Below are 18,267 nucleotides of genomic sequence, written 5' to 3' on the forward strand. Positions count from 1 at the left end.
AGAAATGATAAGCAAAGAATAAAGAAATAGGCAAGTTTATTTGAAAGCCTGGGATGCAAACAGACATAAATGACTTGAGCCATAATTTCAAGAGTATGTGTCACTTGTGCACCTTTGAAAATTTTACTATTGGTAAAAATATTAAAAAAGAAAGATAGAAAGAAACCCTGTAGTGGGAAACAGGATGCAATTAAAATGTGATTTAATATTTTTTAATTTGCACTTCTGGACAATAACCTCATGTGAAACCAGAGTTCTATAAACCAAACTTATTAGCCTCTTTATACTATTCTTTTTCCTTAATAACTTAGGGATTTTGATGTAAAATGAATGCCTGGCATATTTGATTTTCAAAGTTTTGATGCAGGTTTGTTGTGGCCAATTTTAGCGATTTTGTCAGACCAATTTTCAGACAAGTGCCATATTTTTGTATTTGTCAGAACCTTTTATTTCTCGATATTTAGTTCTTTCCCTGTACTATGAACCTACATTTCTATAGCATTCCTAAGTTTACTTCTAGCGATGAAAACTCAGAAAAACCTCAATTAATATGTTCTGAAATTACATGGGAATCAGGTGCTTTTGCTTCTGATCTGTCTGCTCCTGCTGTTTGCTCTCAGAGTTTAAGTTGTTAGATTTTTCTGTCTTTGTGTTGCCAACTCATGGAAGTCTGTAACTGAATTAAGTTCTCACTTCTTTTACGTTTGTCCTGTTTTGGTTCTCATAGCAGGATTTATTTACTACTTCTCTTCAGGCTTATTGCTGTTTGGTTCTTTCAGGGAAACAGGTTTATATTTTGTATTTCAAGTATACATAACTTCAGAGCTTCTCTTTGCGTATAAATCTTTGTCTCTGTTATGAAGTGCTAGTTGTGTTGGTGTTAAGTCTCATTTGAACTCCATTAATCACTTTGATACCCACATTAAGTTGGTATCTGTTGTCACTGATTTGGAATGTGCTCTGTAACCTTTTGTGCAGTTAGTTGCTTCAGAAGTTTTTCTGCCGGCAACTCTCTGTGTATGAAGTACGATATAACCTGCTGTTGCTGTTTTCTGCGAGTACATTTTGTTAGTCCGTTAAGACTGTTCATAGAACTTTTTTTAGGCTCTATGTTGTTTTTTTTTTTTTTCTTAAGCAAACATGATACTCTTCTGCTTTCTGTCATTTGTCTCTTCTTTTTTTTTTTTTCTTCTCTTGGATGATTTTATGGAGACAGCTGTATTCACTGTATTTCCCCACTCTAAACCTCCGTAGGCAGAACGGACTCTATCACCATTTCTCATGTGCTAAACTGCCTGAGTTTATGCTGATGGGAACAAAGGGTGTGGGTGAACCTCCTCTTCTCCAGCTGAGCTCCCAGTACAGAGGCTGACTTGCAGCTTAAATCTTCATGGGCATTTCTGCATTCATCTCTGACCCTGGCATTAAGCTGGCAATGAAATAGCGTGTGATGATCTCAAATTTTGTTTAGACCTCAGTCTGCAAATTTCTCTTTTTAAGTAAATTTTAAGTAAATCATGACCAGTTAGCTGTAATGAAGTTTGTACTTCTGTGTTGGTCAAACCAACCATAGAAGTGTTCTGCTTTCTTGTGTGCAAAGGGGATTTGTGCCTCCCCCAGAACATCAGAGAGGATCATCAGCAATCGTAAGAGGTGTTCGGTACCAAAACATGAACAGATCTATGCCTCGATTACTCTGTAATATTACATGCATTCCCAGTTACCCTTAATTGATTTTAGCAGTTCACTACAGATTAGATGCTGATTTTGAAAATATATTTGATCCCTCTGCTTATGCTCAGCTGATAAAAGTAATCTTGGTGTTGGTTAGACATGGTTCAAAGTATGGCTCCATTGTATGCCAACAAGCTCTTTAGGATATGTATCCAAAGAGCTTTCTAGTATGTTGAAATGGGATTTTTCATTGTGTTGCAAATTCTTCTTTGTCTCTCCAGAAATCAGGAATGTGTGTGGTTCCTCGCTGTTCATGTCTGCACGCCTTGGCACGTGTGGATTTGAGTCCTTTGAGGTTCCATCCCTGATTGAGTAGAGCTGTATTTGTAGCAGTGCTTACACTGTCATGAGAAGAAGCTTTATTTGTTTCTTATATTTAATTTCCTCAGGTTTCTGTCATCTTTGTGCTGCTGGGCTCATGTTGGCAATCTGTGACTTCTGTTCGCAGTACTACACTTGCTAGAAAGTTTGAGTATCAGAGCAGGAACATCATAAGACACTTTTGTTTCCCTTCAGTTGCAGATTTGAAAGGATTAAAAATCTTTCATTGTTACTCATTTGAAATATTTCTGAAATGTTAACAGTATTTTCAATATTATTTTCAATATTATGCTGATTTTCAGCGTTAATCTACCTATCTTGCCAACTGAGGTTCAAAATTATACATACAAAAATAAAGGTTATGCATCCTTGTAACTGCACATTTGATCTGTTGGAAATAATATGAAAGAGGTAAAGGCAACACCACTTCCAGCAGTGTTCTTTTTTTGTTCTTTATGCACCAGCATCTTACTGACATGGTTGGCAGTTCCTTTAATCATAACATGTCAGATTTGGATGATGTTTAGTCATCAACATCTGTATCTGAAATTATTTTCTGATTGAAATTCCTGGTACCTCCAGTATCTTTTTCTATCACTGTGAGATTTGATGATCTGTACAAGAAATGCAAGGTAGTAAGTTCTTCCAAAGAGCTGATATGTGTCTTTGTGCATCTTGTTGATATGGCATATCCGATAAAATTATGGTAATTTTTGTATTTTCATAGCATTTAGGGCAGAAATAGACCATTAAGGTCTATATATTGCCTACCTGCATAGCTGAGACCATGGAATTACACCCATTCCTGTATTAAGCCAACAGCTACTTTTACACCCCTCATTTTTCTATAGTAATAGTAGTATTAGTTTTGGTTAATTAGAAGTTAGGAGGGGCCAACTTTAGCGACTGTAGAGGCAGAGTCAAAGTTTTGAACATCATCATCTCCCTCAGGTCTTGCTGCAGTAGCTTCTCCCCTATCCTGGTGGTCACAGGTACCTTGGCCATTGCAGCGGGGAGTTGGACTGTTGCGTGTGGAGCAGGAGATGGCACTGGCCGTGAAGAAGGTATCTGGAGAGAGTGAGGCTGCCCCTGGGGCTGGCTTCTCCCAGGGAGGGAAGTTGATAGAAGAGCAAGCCTCAATGACTGCTCAGCTTTATCACCTGGTTCCTAACGCATTCTGTGTGGATTAAGCTTTGCTTTGCTTACTTCTCTCAACTCCCCAGAATTTTATCTCAGTCATTTTAATCACATAATCGTTATGCAATATAGATAATCCCAATGTCCCTTAGTCCTTCCAGTGATTTTGGTTAGAATGAATTGTTATATGTCTGCTTTAATCTTGCATAAACTGAGGCTGCTGTCGAACAGATTGGTCCCACCTTCTCCCACAGCTACAGCTAGTGGTTTTTACACCTTTCTTGTGTGTTTTGTAGTCACAGCAAGAAAAAGATTTAATTAGAACCTGACACTTTGGTGGATTTTTTTCAGCTGGATCAACTCCCTGATTCAGCTCATCTCTGGCAGCAGCTCAGATGTATTATTGATAAGAATGACTGTATAAACATCACCATATCTACCTTATTTAGGAGGAATTACATACATGTTTTTATATGTATATACTTGAGCTTAAAAACATCAGGGCAGCTGTGACTGGATTGTACCAAAAGTCCAATATCCTGTCTTTGATAATGACAGTTAAGAAAGAGAGTAAGAAGGCAGAAATGTATTTTGAGAATTCTCCCTGCCTCTAACTGTTTGCGGCTCAGGGTGAATGTGGTGTCTCTGTTCTCCGTAGCATTAATGGCTTTCTCTTCCATGAGTCATCGTCTTCTCTCTGCTAGGAGGCCTCTTCACTGGATGATGTCTCTGCATCTGTCTCAGCTATTTCTGGGAGTGAAGGTCTTTGAAGAAATATACAGACATACGATATTAAGAATTATCCATGGTTTTCTTGTTAAAGGCATGTTTTCGTTTAATTATTTGTTATTGTATTTTAACAATGATATATTCTCTGACTTGAAGGACGGGTAATAACTTTAGTTTTTCCCCAAAATGTCTCAGAAACTGCTTAGGAGTTTAAGTATGCGTTTGCTAAAGTTTACAGGGTAAAATAACTGCAACTATTATTGACATTTAAGCTAGTATTTCATTTTCATATTGCTAGATGGATTTCTTCTGCAGCCTAATCTTGCTTTGCTTTTGTTTGTATGCTACTGAATTAAAAGAAAAACAAAATTAAAACTAGGTACATGTTTTCATGCTTGTTATATGAGGAACATTTAAGCACCAGATGAAGCATTAGAATGGGATCCCTTAATACCAAATTAATTTTTCTGCAGCCATCACACGAGTCCTTTCCCCTTGTGATGTAGTAAGATGTAGGATGATTTTGCTGTTAATGGGCAGGTAGTACAGTGTGTGAAAACATTTTTACCTGAAAATACCCATTATATTTAAAGCCAGAGAATTCTTTTGCTCTCCAGAGTCTGATCTTTTTTTAAGTGTCTGGGGTGATCTGTGAACCCTTTACAAATTGTGCTAGCAAAAGAACTTGAATAGTGTTTTTTAATAAATTGATGGGTCTCTCCAATTGGAATAACTGAGTTTGTTTCCACACTCCTCTAAGGATTTTTTTTTTTTTTTTACTCTCTCGTTCCATGTATATGAGTAGTTTTGATGCTCTGTAGCATCTCAGAAACCACTCATGCCCATGATTGGCTTAGCTTAGACAGAGCCCCTTGGAAATTGTGTAGTATGTCATTTGTGAGAGATTAACACCTACAAAAATTCTGTACCATAGTAGAAAATCTGCTTGCTCTGAGGCCGTTGCATGGTCCACCTGATATTTCTGAGGGCTCAGGTGAGGAAATACAGCTCTGAGCGGTGGCAAGAGTGCTTGTCCTCGGTAGTTCCTGTGATTTTAATCCATTTGAAAGAAGAATTTTTCCAGTACCTTTTATGCACATGAGTTTAATGACAGTTAAATTGTGCTGTTCTAATACTCTCTTGAGAGCTAAGTATTTTTGTCTTTCAGTAGTGTTTTTTTCTCCCAAATGGTTCCATATAATGTGTTACACTGATTTCCCCACATAATGATATTTAATGCCCATTCTACTGCATGGAAACATGTATGTATGTGAAATGCCAAACACAGATATCTTTGTATGCAGAGTATGAATCCCTTAGTTTTATTGGTAATAAATATTTCTAGGATGTATTCCTTCCCTGTATTCCATTGTGTTCCGTTCCCTTCATCCCTCTCTGTGCTTCAGGAAAAAAAAAGTTACATAGGTAGATGCTGCATAAAGCAGATTTTCCCATCTTTGCTTATGATGACAAACAAGAAACAGGTACTGTTACACTGAAGACTTTTTTAAAAGAATCGTTTCGGCTTTTCAGAAAGTGCTTGATAGGTGTTAATAGTGTGTGAAGTCTTTCATAATTTAAAATGTTCATCTTTAGAGGAAAAAGACTAAATTGCAGGTTCTCAATCTACTGATCTTTTTTATTAACCTTATATTAGGTTTTTCAGTGGCTGTATATTAGACTTACTGACTGCAATAGTCATCTTGAAGTCTAGTGCCCAACCTTAAATTGCACATACTTTCACATGTTAGGAACTACCTCCTCCCCAGTAACTGTGTAATTACTTCAGTCTTCATAAAATTTAGCCTTAATATACTTTTATTCTTTTTTAAAAAATCTGCACAGATTCACTTAAAAAGAACTTTTATGCAGAGCATTTTAAGTCTTTCACTACTTGCCTGCCTTTCCCTGCGTTCTTATTTTCAGTGTACTCTTAAGTTCTTCTCACTGTCTGTTAAAGCCTGGTTTCTAGCTTTTCTCTTCTCTTTGGGCTGTACTTTATATAGATAATTGAAATCTTTAATTTCACTGTGCATTCCTTTTTTGTTTTAATAAGTTTGAATTTCATTTGAGTAGCTTTGTTTTTTTGGCACAAGATGTTAGTATAAGCTTTGATTTGTTTTTTTTTTCCCTACCTTTAATGTAAACACGCTGTGCACCCATTCTAGTTTCTTTTTTTGTTCTGGCATATTCACTGTAGATGAAGCATGTCCACAATCAGTTGTATGAAATGGCAAATTGTTTAAATATTCTTTGTACTTGAGTTGCCTTGGTTTAAAGTTGACTCAGATCTTACACTTGAACATGCACTTAGTATTTAATGTCATTTGTTTTCACTTCATGTTAGTAGCACTGTTGCCAGATTGTTACTTAATTTAAATTGTGAAGTAGCTTTTTTGGAAATCAACTTTCATTTAATATTTAGTGGGACAGTACTAATTTACATGAGCTGGCAAGATGTCATCTGCAGTTAGTCCCTCTGGTTCATCCAGCACTTAATGCTCCTAAATGTAGAAATGTTCTTGCGCTGAAGGAATGTGAAATGGATTCATAGCTGTAAAGCCTTCAGGAGGTAATATGATAACTAGCTTCGTTATTTCATTCATTGCATCAGACTTTTGCTTTTACTGGCAGCCCGAGCTGCTGCTTCTCTTCAATACTATAAAATGTTCTATTTATCTTTTATCAGACTTTGAGATGTGAAGGTCAATATATCTGCAAGTCTCCATGATTGATTTTACGTTGTTTGCTCAGACTATGGATCTATCTGCTACTTTCTTTAAGCTTCTTATTTCTTTAGGCTTGCCTGTTTGGCATATTCTTCAAATTATGCTGCATGGTAGTTCTTAAAACAGATTCACTGGAGAGTTTAATTTCTGTGAGATTCTCTTGAAAGCTGGTACAGGGTTTTGAAAATCTCTGTACTGACTATGTATTTGTACTATACATCATCTGCCATTTGCAGAAGACCTTGATTTTTCACTCACTTCTCATAAGAATAAAGCATTTTCAGATTAAAAAAAGAGTATGCTTAAGAATCTCATTTTTGTAACACATACTTGTATGATCATGTTACACCAACTAACCCAGAGATGTGGTGCATCTATGTGTATAGTTATCTCTATACATATATATGTGTATGTGTATGTATATGTATAGATGTTCTCTGACAGCAGGAAGTGAAAGGGGGTCATGTGGCTATCACTGAGGTAATCTTGAGGTTTTATCTATGTAACTGAGATAGATAGTCTTTTACTTTGCTTAAAATTTACTTCCAGTACTCCTTGCCTCACTCCCTGGTCATGAAGATGAGAAGCTAAAGAGTTTTTTGTGCAATTTCTCATTTATTGTGTTTAATAACCTTGTTGTCAAGGGAGCTTTTTCCTTGTGCACGTGCACTGAATTTGGTGAATCCCAAAAGTGTGGATTTCCGGCACCTGGGCAGAGCGCTGCAGCACATGTGCTGTAGATCTCGTGCTTCCCAGGAATTTATCATGTATTTATCATGTATTTCATGCACAGCATGCAAGTGCACATTTCCATATGGTGAATCTGTGCTCTCTACTGCATTTGAGGTAAAAAACATCTGGAAGCAGACAGGTGTCACCAGAACAACTCATGCAATCTATTCCTACCATCGTTCAGAAGTGTTTTGCAGAAGTAGGCAGCAACTCTTGTGGGGATGAGTTTTGCTAGTGGGTGGAGCCTGCTTGTAGCTACCTTCTTTGCAGAGAGCTGAGTGGTCCTTCCCTCCTGCTGTCACTGCATGTGCCCTCACTGCAATATCAGATCTGTGTTTGAGACAGATGGCAAGGAGTTGGCCCGGGCAGGGCATCTCTGGGCAAGATGGAGACCAAATGTGGATTTTTTCCCATGAGTTTGCTCTGTGCTTATGTCTGAGAAGCTGTTGAAAACAGGGTGACTGGATGGAGGCTGCTAACAAGATAAAATCATCCTGGAGGGTTTGCTGTAACCTGTGGGCTGTCTCTTAGAAATCATTGTCCTTAATACGAGTCTTTCTCTCTATGCATGTTTATGCAAAATAATTATTTTTCTGTAATGATTGCTTGTTGTACCATTTTCTACACTATTGCCTGTTGTTGGATTTCTTTTTCACTTGTGTTTGACCTTTTTCCTGGTATTTGGATTACTGCTGTTTTTACTTGGTTCAGTTGATATTTGTCTCTATTTTAGGTCTGATGTGTATAATTTTTATTTTTTCATCCTAGTGTTTTCATTTTTTATAGCTCTTTTCTGTTACATCAAAAGTCAACAGTTTTCAGTTCCAACTGTTGTAGCATATGTAGTCTGGCTTCATTATCTCCTGTTGCCTTAAACTATAATCTCTAAAAAAATTTACCAACGAGCATACCAAATGTGCATTAGGGGTTGAATGATGTGGATCTGTGGGTGTTATTTTGATTTTGAGACACTGAAAATACCCCTCTTATTTTTAGGGATTAGTGAACACAGCCTGTGCGACTCTGTACTGATGCCGACAGGTTGGGTGCCTGTACGTGACTTGTCACGCTAAGCTCCTCAGTCAGTCAGTGGAGATCTACTTAGTGTAATCACAAGCATTTTTAAGCAGCAGCCATCTCGTCTCACTGTGCATACCTGCTCTAGACAGTTGAATTAAGCTGACTGCTCCACTGAGTATTGACTATATGTGTATGCATGTGTGCGCACACATACACACTATGTTGAGTATAAAGGGAGTGGCTATGAGGGCTGTGCATGTAAAGTTAGGTAAAACGAATCATACCCAAACATCGAGAATTTTAGTTAAAGCTCCGTCAATACTCTGCTAGGTCCAAACAACACAGGAGGCAGTCTTTGCCTGCTATCCCTGCTCAAAACCTTCACTCTGATTTTGCTGGCTTCTTTATCTACTGCTGCCACTGAAGACTCTGCAAGGCCTTAAATCTAGTCCTTGAATCTTGAGATCAGCTGCTTGTCTTTATTTTTCTGTGAACTGCGTTATTGTTCTGGGTTGAAAATACAAATGCTGTAGTAGATAGGACAGAGTGGGCCCATAGTGCTCGAGGACATAACAAGTCCCTTGCAATTCTTTTTGTATGAAGGGACAAAAAATATCAGAAGGGAGATGAGCTGCACTGATGCTGTGGTTTTGAGGTAGTGCTGCAAAAATCAATTAAATAACGGTTTAAAAGAAGCAGGAACAAAATTGAAAGATACTCCTCTAGGTCTCTCCCTCCCACTCCCCGTTTTTTTTTTAGCCCAGATGTGTTCACTGGAGATGTTTATAGCACAGTCCAGAAACAGTTGCAGTGCTATAGTTGAAGGGACAGTATGTTGTAGCAATAAACAGGAGTAGGACTGAGAGTGGAAAGGAATTTTTCTGGCCAGCCTTGTTCTACAGGGAATGTTTTACATGGAACTAGGCTGTGGACAGTGCACAGATGCTGGCGAACTAGTTAATAACACTCAGGAAAAGCATCTGAGATTTCCCAGGCTCAAAGAAGAATATCGTAGACTTCAGAAATGGTTGAGAGGTGTGTGACAGGAGTGGGCGAAGATAAAAATATGGAAGTATTTGTGTGCAAGGCACACAGCACAGGGTAGGATTATTCTGCCTGAAAAGAGATGACCAGATGGAAGCATAGAAAATACAAATAGGGGCTTGAGGTTTGTTTTCTCCCATAAGAGTTAGGGCACATCAAATAGATCTAGCAACTGGCAGATTTAAAGCAAAACAATTATTCTTTTTTGCAGTGAATAATTAACCCTTGAGACACGTTGCTGTGAGATGATATAGGTGTAAAACTTTCTGGTTTAGACAGAGTCATGAGAGAAGAAATATGCTGGGGTCTTAAGGGTCTGGGAGAGTAACTCAGAAGTATCATGTATTTTTGCCCTGTTCTTCTGGTTTTCCCTATGTATAAGCCCTGTGGGGCAGGTGAACCTGTGGTCTGCCCCAGCACAGCTGCTCTTCAGTGAAAAAAATAGCTGCTGGCAGTTGCGTGTTGTTCTGATATCTATGGTAATATAGTTGTTCAAACAAATCTTTAAGTTGGTAGTACACTAGCAGACTGGTCATTAAGCTTTGTCAATATTTGATTTAGTAAATAATTTTTACATTTGGCTACATTTAGTTTTATGTGCCCTGGAGAATTGTGCTGGTTGATGGAAATGATATTTATAGGAACAGGTCTAATTGATGAAATAACAGTGAAGCATTCTAGATAACTGGTTTTGTGCTGCTACTTCATGTTTCCTCAACTTGTGTGAAGATTAATTAGAGGCCAAGACTTCCTTTTTAATTTCTTCTAAGTAGCAGATGGACCTCTTCGTAAGATTGCTTCTTCTACTCGGCATGCATTTGTTTGTCTGTTAGTAGACAAAACCTGTAAAAACTTAGTTTCCTGACAAATTAAATGTTTAGAGATTCATGCTGGTTGTTAAATAGCATGATAATACTGATAGTCTTATCCTGTCTTGGGTTAAGAAGGAATATAGTGATCTGTGTTTAACATGGAGTGTTTTGGCTCAGTTGACAGTTGTGTATGTCTCTTGGCTGCTTCCCTTTTCTCATCCACTTGCTAAGGTCCCACTGGCGATGAGGGGAATTTGCACTTGGATAAGTTAGAAACTGCAGAGGGATTTTTCAAGGTCCTATCCTTATATCTGCTAGTTTAGAAAGAGGCCAAATTTTACTAAGAGGTTGAATTGTTTGGATTTTGTCTTTCCTATTTGTTCTCTTTCAGCACAGTTGGAAGCTGGTTGTGTGGGGATGGTGGTGGGTGTGTGTGTTTAGAATTTTTAAAATTAATTTCATAGAAATTTCAAAATAATCCGTTTGCAAGATGCGCTCTGATAGCATGATCAAGATTTTAGTAATGAATGCTGCCACGTGTATGGAACAGTGAAGAATTTTTTTTTTCTCATAACATAAGTAAAACGTAGTATTTGATTACATTAAATATATACAATTCCTTACCTTTAGTGTTTATGTAGCTGAGGAACTTAGAATACTGTATTTTGGTGACATGAAAGAAGCCATACTTGTCTTCCTTAAGCATGAAAAAGGCTGAAGAAGGACCTCACACAACTCTCTTGCTTTTCTAGAACAGTTTTTAAGCATTTTCATAGTAATTTTGTTTGCTTTGTCCTCATTGCTTCGTTTTACATGCATCTGGAGTTTTAAAAATCGTAGATCTGTGCAGCTCTGATAGGATTCTGTAGTCAGAACTATAGGGTAAAAGTACCTGTCTGGGAAGCAGCTATAGGCTTTGCCACGTTCCTTTCAGCTGGTGTATATCAGCCATTAACTCTTTCTGATGCTGTGATTGCACTTTTACGTTCACTGGCAAAATTCATTTAGTGCCCTTTCTCGTCAAGCTACTGAACCACATTTTCTGTCCCCAGAGTTTAATATATGGCAAATTACAAATGTCTTTGATACATGTATCCTTTCTTCCTCCTGCCTGCTATTATTCATAATGATTGCATGCTACGCCTGCCTATCAGTGATAATAAAAATATTTCCTGGCTACTTACAGTTGTGAGTGCAGTTTGAAACTGTGACTTAGCTTCATGTAGTGTGGTTCAGGTGGCTAATTGACTCCCAGACACTGTAAGACCAACTTCTGTGTATTGTTTCTCTTTACCAAGTATTCCTCATTGCATTCTGTCTTCCCAAATTATGTGCAGTGTTTCTGAGTGACTGATACACTACTTCGGCCTTTTTAAATATTGAGATGTTCACTGATCAGTATAAATTTAGTTTTCATCCCAGTTTTTCTACTCATCAGTTTTCTGGGGATATATGTCGATCATTCTGAACAGAATCACAGTGCTTGTTTTTTTTCAACTGGATCAATACTGTAAGTAGAGTTTTGAGGAGTTACAGTAATTTCAGTTTGAACTTGTGGTTATACAATTATAATACCAGAAAATTATGCATATAGTTCTGTTCCCTAACAATATTTGTTCTGTCTCCACCCTGAGAGAAGGTGTATAGATTTCTGAATTTGTACACATGTATAATTATGCAAAATAAATGCTCAGTTATAAAATTATATTCTGAAAAGAATAAGTCATTTGCCTTTAATAAAACACTTTTCAAGAGTCTCTGATAAGTATTCCTTTTTTTCTTGACAGTCTGTGGTGGACGACTGGATTGAATCATATAAACAAGACAGGGACATAGCACTTCTGGATTTAATCAACTTCTTTATCCAGTGTTCAGGATGTCGAGGTACAGAACGTTGGAAACAAGTTGTATAGAATAAATCTGACAGTCATACAAACGTGTATTAGTGCAAATGCTGGTAAAGATGTGGGAGACACGGATTGGTACTCCTCGTGTGCATGATTTATATAGAAATATTGTCTGCATTCAAGAATAATTTTATTTAAAGCTTGTTTGTCAAGGGCCTACCCTTTCTTCTTCTCACTTCCCTGTCGTCATCCTAAAGTGTACAAATCCTCAGAGACACTCTACTCATCAGCAAAAGGAGACAAAAGATCTGTTAATCAAGGTAGGCGTATCTATTTCCCCTTTCTGATTCTTCCCTGTTTATTTTTATTACAAGAATTAGTAGGTGTAGCTATACCTTAACTTTGCTATTTTTTCTTTCTTTCTAGGAAAATGATGGGTTTTTTAAACTGAAGAGGAAAGAGTCAGGCTTCAGTTCACTTCAGTTAGCAAGAAAGGTGTCTTCTGGATGAAGCATCAGTCTTCTTCCTTTGTAATACTTTATCAAGTCAGCAGCGAGTGGCCTGCCTTTTGTACCCTGTTATAGCAGTCTCCATTACCAGGCATGCGGCAGTCAGTCATTCTAGCCATTTTATTGACACACTGTACATTCTAATGAATTTTTTATGTGTAGTCTTTTTTCAGTTAACTCAGCCTTGAAGAGAGAAAGACAGAGCTCTACTCTCTCTGTAGTGCCCAGAACCAAGCTATTTACTGTTTCCTGAAGCTTCCTGTAATTTGCTTTGAGTAGAATTGAAAATAACCCACCGTGCAGAATTTCTTTGTCTTCATTTTGTAACTGATACGGGAATATACCTTTAGACATCAAATGATCTGGGTAGAATTCCCCTCTCTTCCTTCTTACATATAAGGTGGAGTCCCAAGTACAGTTAAAAACATCAGAGAAAAGAAATATGAGCAATCAGCAGCTTCAGCAACCCTTTTTCATAGCTTAAGTGAATTAACTTATTTTGTGGATCATAGGAAAGACTGGGGCTCTGGAAGCATTCTGTGAAGGAGCTAAAGCTTAGCGTTTAGATTACCAGGCTGTGTCAATGTCTGTACTCTTCACACAGATTCCCTAAAATATTTTTTAGACTTGTTTGGCAGCTTATGTGGAAATAGTTATATTCTATTAGCTTTTTTTTAACACTCTCATAAAGGTGTATATAAAAAAACCCAACCATGAGCTTCCTTCTAAGAATTTGGGCAGCATTAAGCCAAAGGGATCCTTGGCCGTATGTTTTTATTCTTGTTGATGCAAGCTTTTGGTGGAGGCCTGTCATAAATATCTTCATTCCCCTGCTGCTCTCTAATTTCTACTTCCTTTCTTTCTCCTTGTTAGAGAAAGCAGCACTCTTATGATCTCAGAAGATTCATATTTTTTAAACCTCTTATTACTGACTGATGCAGGCTGAATGCCCACTGTCACCCATATGCTGCTGAATCAATTGCTTCCCAGAAAAGCTTTCCGTTATTGGCTGCGAAGCAGCAGCGCTTCAAGTGGCCGATGTAATTTACTACTAATTTTTTTTTTTTTTTTAAATGGTGACTCTGTGCATTTTCAGTACTCTGCTTTGTACTGGTATGTCTGCTGAGCTTGCTTTCGTGGCCTTCTGGTCCTGAACAGCAATGATAGGAGAAAGGAAGCAAAAATGACTTATCCCCTGAGTTTATAGTGTGTTTGGGGGATTTATTTTTGTGTTGGAATTTTTGCACTGGGTACAGTAACAGCTGTAAAACAGGGTTAAGATCCTGGCAAACAGTTCTGGTCTTTCCAATTTCCAGTAACATGACCGTTTTCTAGAAGAAGTAAAAACTCTATCAGAAGAGTGGATTTTATTGATGGTCCACTTAGGGTAAAATGCATATTAAGCTGCCCTTAATGGAAGTGAGGTATGGAAATCTGGGGATGTTTTTTATTTCGTGAGGAAGACCACGTTTCTTTTTTTGGAAAGTTTATATGCTCTATTATGCCATTTTTTTTTCCCTTTAAAGTTTTTGTTGACAATCTTACTTGTTTCTATTTCTGATAAATAACAGCTCCTCATGAACATCAATGGCTGCTTTATCTTCCTTAATATTCCTTAATTTTCTTCTTTTCAGTTTGCTCCACTAACATTGTCTGGGGTTCTCCAGCCTTCTTTCCCAGTGTTGGATCTAAATGTTTACTGATAATATACCTAACTTTGTAACCGTTAACTTGAAGGGCAGAGGACAACTAGCTCGAGAGGAGGTTACTCAGGAATTTGAAAGTGATGCTAGGTTGATAAATCTACCATTTTAACAGTGCTTAGAATTATTTGATATTTAAATGTATCTAAAATACACTTAGCTTGACATTTCTTTCAAAAGTTTTAAGCAGGTGAAGAGTATGTGCCTATTACCTGACTTCAATTAGAAATCATTTAGGCACCAAACTGTTTTATTTAGCCACAGTCTTGACCGTGACAAAAACCTCTTTCTGTTTAGAGAAACATTGATTTTTATGTATTTCTCCCATTGTCCTGGGCAGCGCATACGCTTGAATGAACCTCTTGTCATCCCTCAGCTTTGCTTAGAGATGTTCCGGAAATGAGAAGTGATCTCTTGTAAATATAAATAAGCAGGCATGTTATGTAAATTACGAATACTACAAAATTGTAAAATCAATGAATTTTGCAGGCAAAGTCAAAAGATCTGTGCAACTTAAAATTGAATAAATATAACCCAAATTTTCAAGCACATCTGTCCTTTGTCAACTCTCCTGAATATCTATTTAATCAGTTTCTTTCTCTATAATGTGTTCTGGTTCATACAGTAATGCCCATTAAATCATGAGAGATTTGGATTTAGCATGACTTCGGTCATCTTTCTGGGTTTTTAAAGGATCATTTGGTATAAATTAGAATTTTGTCCTATTGAACTACCAAAAGCTTCTCAATTCAATAATTAGGTTTGTACAGGAGTTAAAATCACTTTTCATGCCACCTTCCAACTAGTTTGCCTACTCAATCTGTACAGTTGTTGCCTTTGCTGATTTTGATTACAAAGCAAAAATAGTTTCTTAAAGAATTTTTCCTTTATCTTGCTGGTTTTTTTTCTTTAAGAATACCAACAGAAATCCCTGCTTTTCACAGTCTGTCTGTGTAGTCCTCTCCATGATGTTACATTGTATTTCTGTGGCAGAAAAATGGTTAACAAGGACTGATAAGTTCACCTATTCACTTTGTTTTTCCTAATGCATTGCTTCTTCTAGAGGGAGGATTTTGTATCAGATAATACCTTAGAAAGATGAAAAAGTTAGTTTTAAAATATTTTTTCTTCTTGGAAAAACAGCAAATAAATGCTGTTTCCAGTCCTTGAAGAAAACAGGTTGGTTTGTTGGTAGTAGGTATTTATTTTCCACAGTATTTGCAATCTGTAAAGCAGGTAGTGTATTCACCTTCTTGTTTCTCTGCCAGGAACTTAATTTAGAGGTTTGTATTTTTAGATAACAGGGAACTTTCTGGTTGTCGTAATGATAAACTGATTTTTCAAATAAGTTTTCACTCGGCTGGGGGTGGAAGTGTGTCCATGCTACTGAGATTTCCATTTCAGATGTTGTAGTTTGGTCTGTTGCACTGTGGATACAGATATCCTCCTCCCTTGCAGAAGAGTTGCAGATCAGTGTTCAGAGTTTCCTGGGGTTTTGTGAGAGCTCTTTTCCATTGCCACCTTTTTTGTAGGAACATATTCTTGCTTTCTCCTTTCCTTCTCTGTTTTTTGAACACTTAGGTAAAACACAGCATAGTATGGTGAGATTCTGAGCTAGTTGCAGGCCAGCTGAAATGTGTAATCAGCAATATGCATGCCCAGGTCCCAGAAGGATTATAACTGTGTCGGTGTGGTGCTGCATCTGGGCTAATTAGCTCTGCCTCTCAGACTGAGTAATTAGCTCAGGTATCGTGCTCCGCTGCTATGACAACCAGGCTGTTTCCATTTCTGGAGCTCCATGGATTTAGAGCTGACTTGGGTGTCTACATTGCTGTCTGCTTTTGCCTTCTGTTGTTGATATAAAACAAACACGAAATCCCACAAGCACTCTGACCTTTCTGCATTTTAGAGGCAGAGAGCCATGCGTGTGGAATAAATTTTTTTTTTTTTCCTAACCAGAAGCAATTACTGATTGAAACAGCCTCTTAAGCTGTGAAGGACAAACCAACCCATCGAGTCCATGTAAGAAAAGCTTTCCTTTGCAGGGGAAAAAGGTCTCTCACATAGTTGAAGAGCAGAAGTACTTGACTGCTTTCAAGTATATAGTGAAATTATTCCCATTCTTTCTCCACCATCCCTCTCCTTCCCTCTCATTTATTTTCTGTTAGGTAAGCCAGAAAGCTGTAAATTCCTAAGCAGATACTCAGAAGTGGTTTGAGCAGTACTTTTGCTGCTGGCCTTACCTCTCTTGGACAGCTCTGAGACACTCTCAGTTACTGTTGGAACAAAATGGATGAAACTCCCTTACTGTTAAATTCTTGGCTGTGTTGTAGCCTTCTCTGGATTGTAAGGGGCTCTCCATCTAAGTAGTTTTGTGACTTGGCACACTGAAGTGTTTTTTAGGAGTAGTTGTTGAAGGAAACAGGTGAGTTTCCATTTTATGATGTTTCTCATATCTTATTTTCCCCCTCAAAATCTTCTCTTTAGGTTCATGTGTGGAATCAAATGTTAATGAACGAGTGTTCAAACTGCCAGCTGTCAACCTTGATTGCTGGGGTTGTTTAGGGTTGGGGGTTTTTCAGTTGTGAGTAAGCAGGAATCTGTGTATGATACTTTTTGCCCAGTGATTAAAGCAGGACATCTTTACGGAATTTTTCCTGGTGAATCAGACACTTGGGGATCCACACTCTCTTACAGCTTGAGCCTTAAATCTCTAGTTGTTCCTCACCTATTCTAGTAGGATCCTCTGAAAAGTCCTGTGACTGAATAGTGCAAACTGAGTCAACAAGTGCAGGAGTTTTAAGTTAACTTGCTTGAAATGCAGAATGCATGCTCAGTTTGATTTTTATTAGTGTTCTGTGCTCTTAATTAAGGGCAAGCTAATATATTTCTGCTTTGCAAAAGGAAATTGAAGGCTAAAACCAGGAAAAAGCACTCTAAAGTGGCCGTTGTGTGCTCTGGCAAAACAAATGAACAAGCAGCTGCTTGCTTTGCTGTTGGACAGGATTTCAGAAAGCAAATTAGCCAGGAAATCGTGTGATTTACTCTGATTAATAATGTTTTGATACGGGAAACAACATTGTAAGTAGAGTAATGGTTTTAAAAAAATTAGTCTTTTGTCATTTATTTGTATACGGTTTTGTTTTGTGATTGATGAAATAATGTCGCTCAATACAGATAGATGTTCTTGAGCATGGAAAGAAGACTGCTTGATAAATAAATTTCCTGCAAATGGACCTTTCATAAGGAACTGCAGTGTGTTAGTGAGAAATGTTGCTGACTTCGGCATGTGTTAAAAAACTTTATCTCTTCAACTGTTAATTTATTCTTAAGAAGTTGATACCATAAACATTTAGTATTTTGAACAAATTACAAAATACTAGTATTCATTACATTGAAGCCTGTATTTTCATTAAGGGTATAAAGTATATTTTCTCACAGATTCTTTCACAAAATCCCTCTTCGGTATGTGAGTATAGGGGAGAAGTTGCCAAGTAAAGGGCTAATACACATTAAAAAAAAATCGATACTTACACATTATTTAAGTCATAGTAATGTCAAGGATTTGTAAAATATTTTTTGTATGCATAGTACACAGAAATAAATACACCCCCAGTAACTATATGATGCAGTTAAAAACATGCTGTTAACCACAATCAGAAATGGGAAGGCAAGACTGAAAAATGGAAATGACTCAATTTTAGTTTTAATTTCAGGCATGGTGTAGATAAACCAGATCTGAACTTTGTGCTTCTTATTTCTGAGCCTTGAGGTCATTTTTACAGTATGTTTATCTTGAAGCAAAAGCTTATAAAATTCAAACTGAAAATAAGATGCAAATTGTTAACTGGCTTGGGTGGAAGATAAATCAGATTACCAGACATGCATTAAATGTTTCATCAGTTCAGTTCTTTAAATGAAGATAGGTAAAGTTAAAAAGTCCATGTGAA

General features: G+C 37.4%; 1 protein-coding gene across 2 annotated transcripts in view; it reads left to right on the forward strand.

Annotated features, from left to right (window-relative positions):
* The window catches only part of STAG1 (STAG1 cohesin complex component), a 149,132-nt gene that overhangs the window by 20,446 nt on the left and 110,419 nt on the right, over positions 1-18,267 (forward strand). For both annotated transcript variants that reach the window (XM_086468408.1, XM_086468409.1), the window contains exon 4: positions 12,046-12,142. In XM_086468408.1, the coding sequence (XP_086324534.1) occupies positions 12,046-12,142 (97 nt within the window). The remainder of the gene's footprint in view (positions 1-12,045; positions 12,143-18,267) is intronic.

The sequence above is a fragment of the Leptosomus discolor genome, chromosome 7 (genome assembly GCF_034619465.1).
Source record: "Leptosomus discolor isolate bLepDis1 chromosome 7, bLepDis1.hap2, whole genome shotgun sequence".
NCBI lineage: Eukaryota > Metazoa > Chordata > Aves > Leptosomiformes > Leptosomidae > Leptosomus > Leptosomus discolor.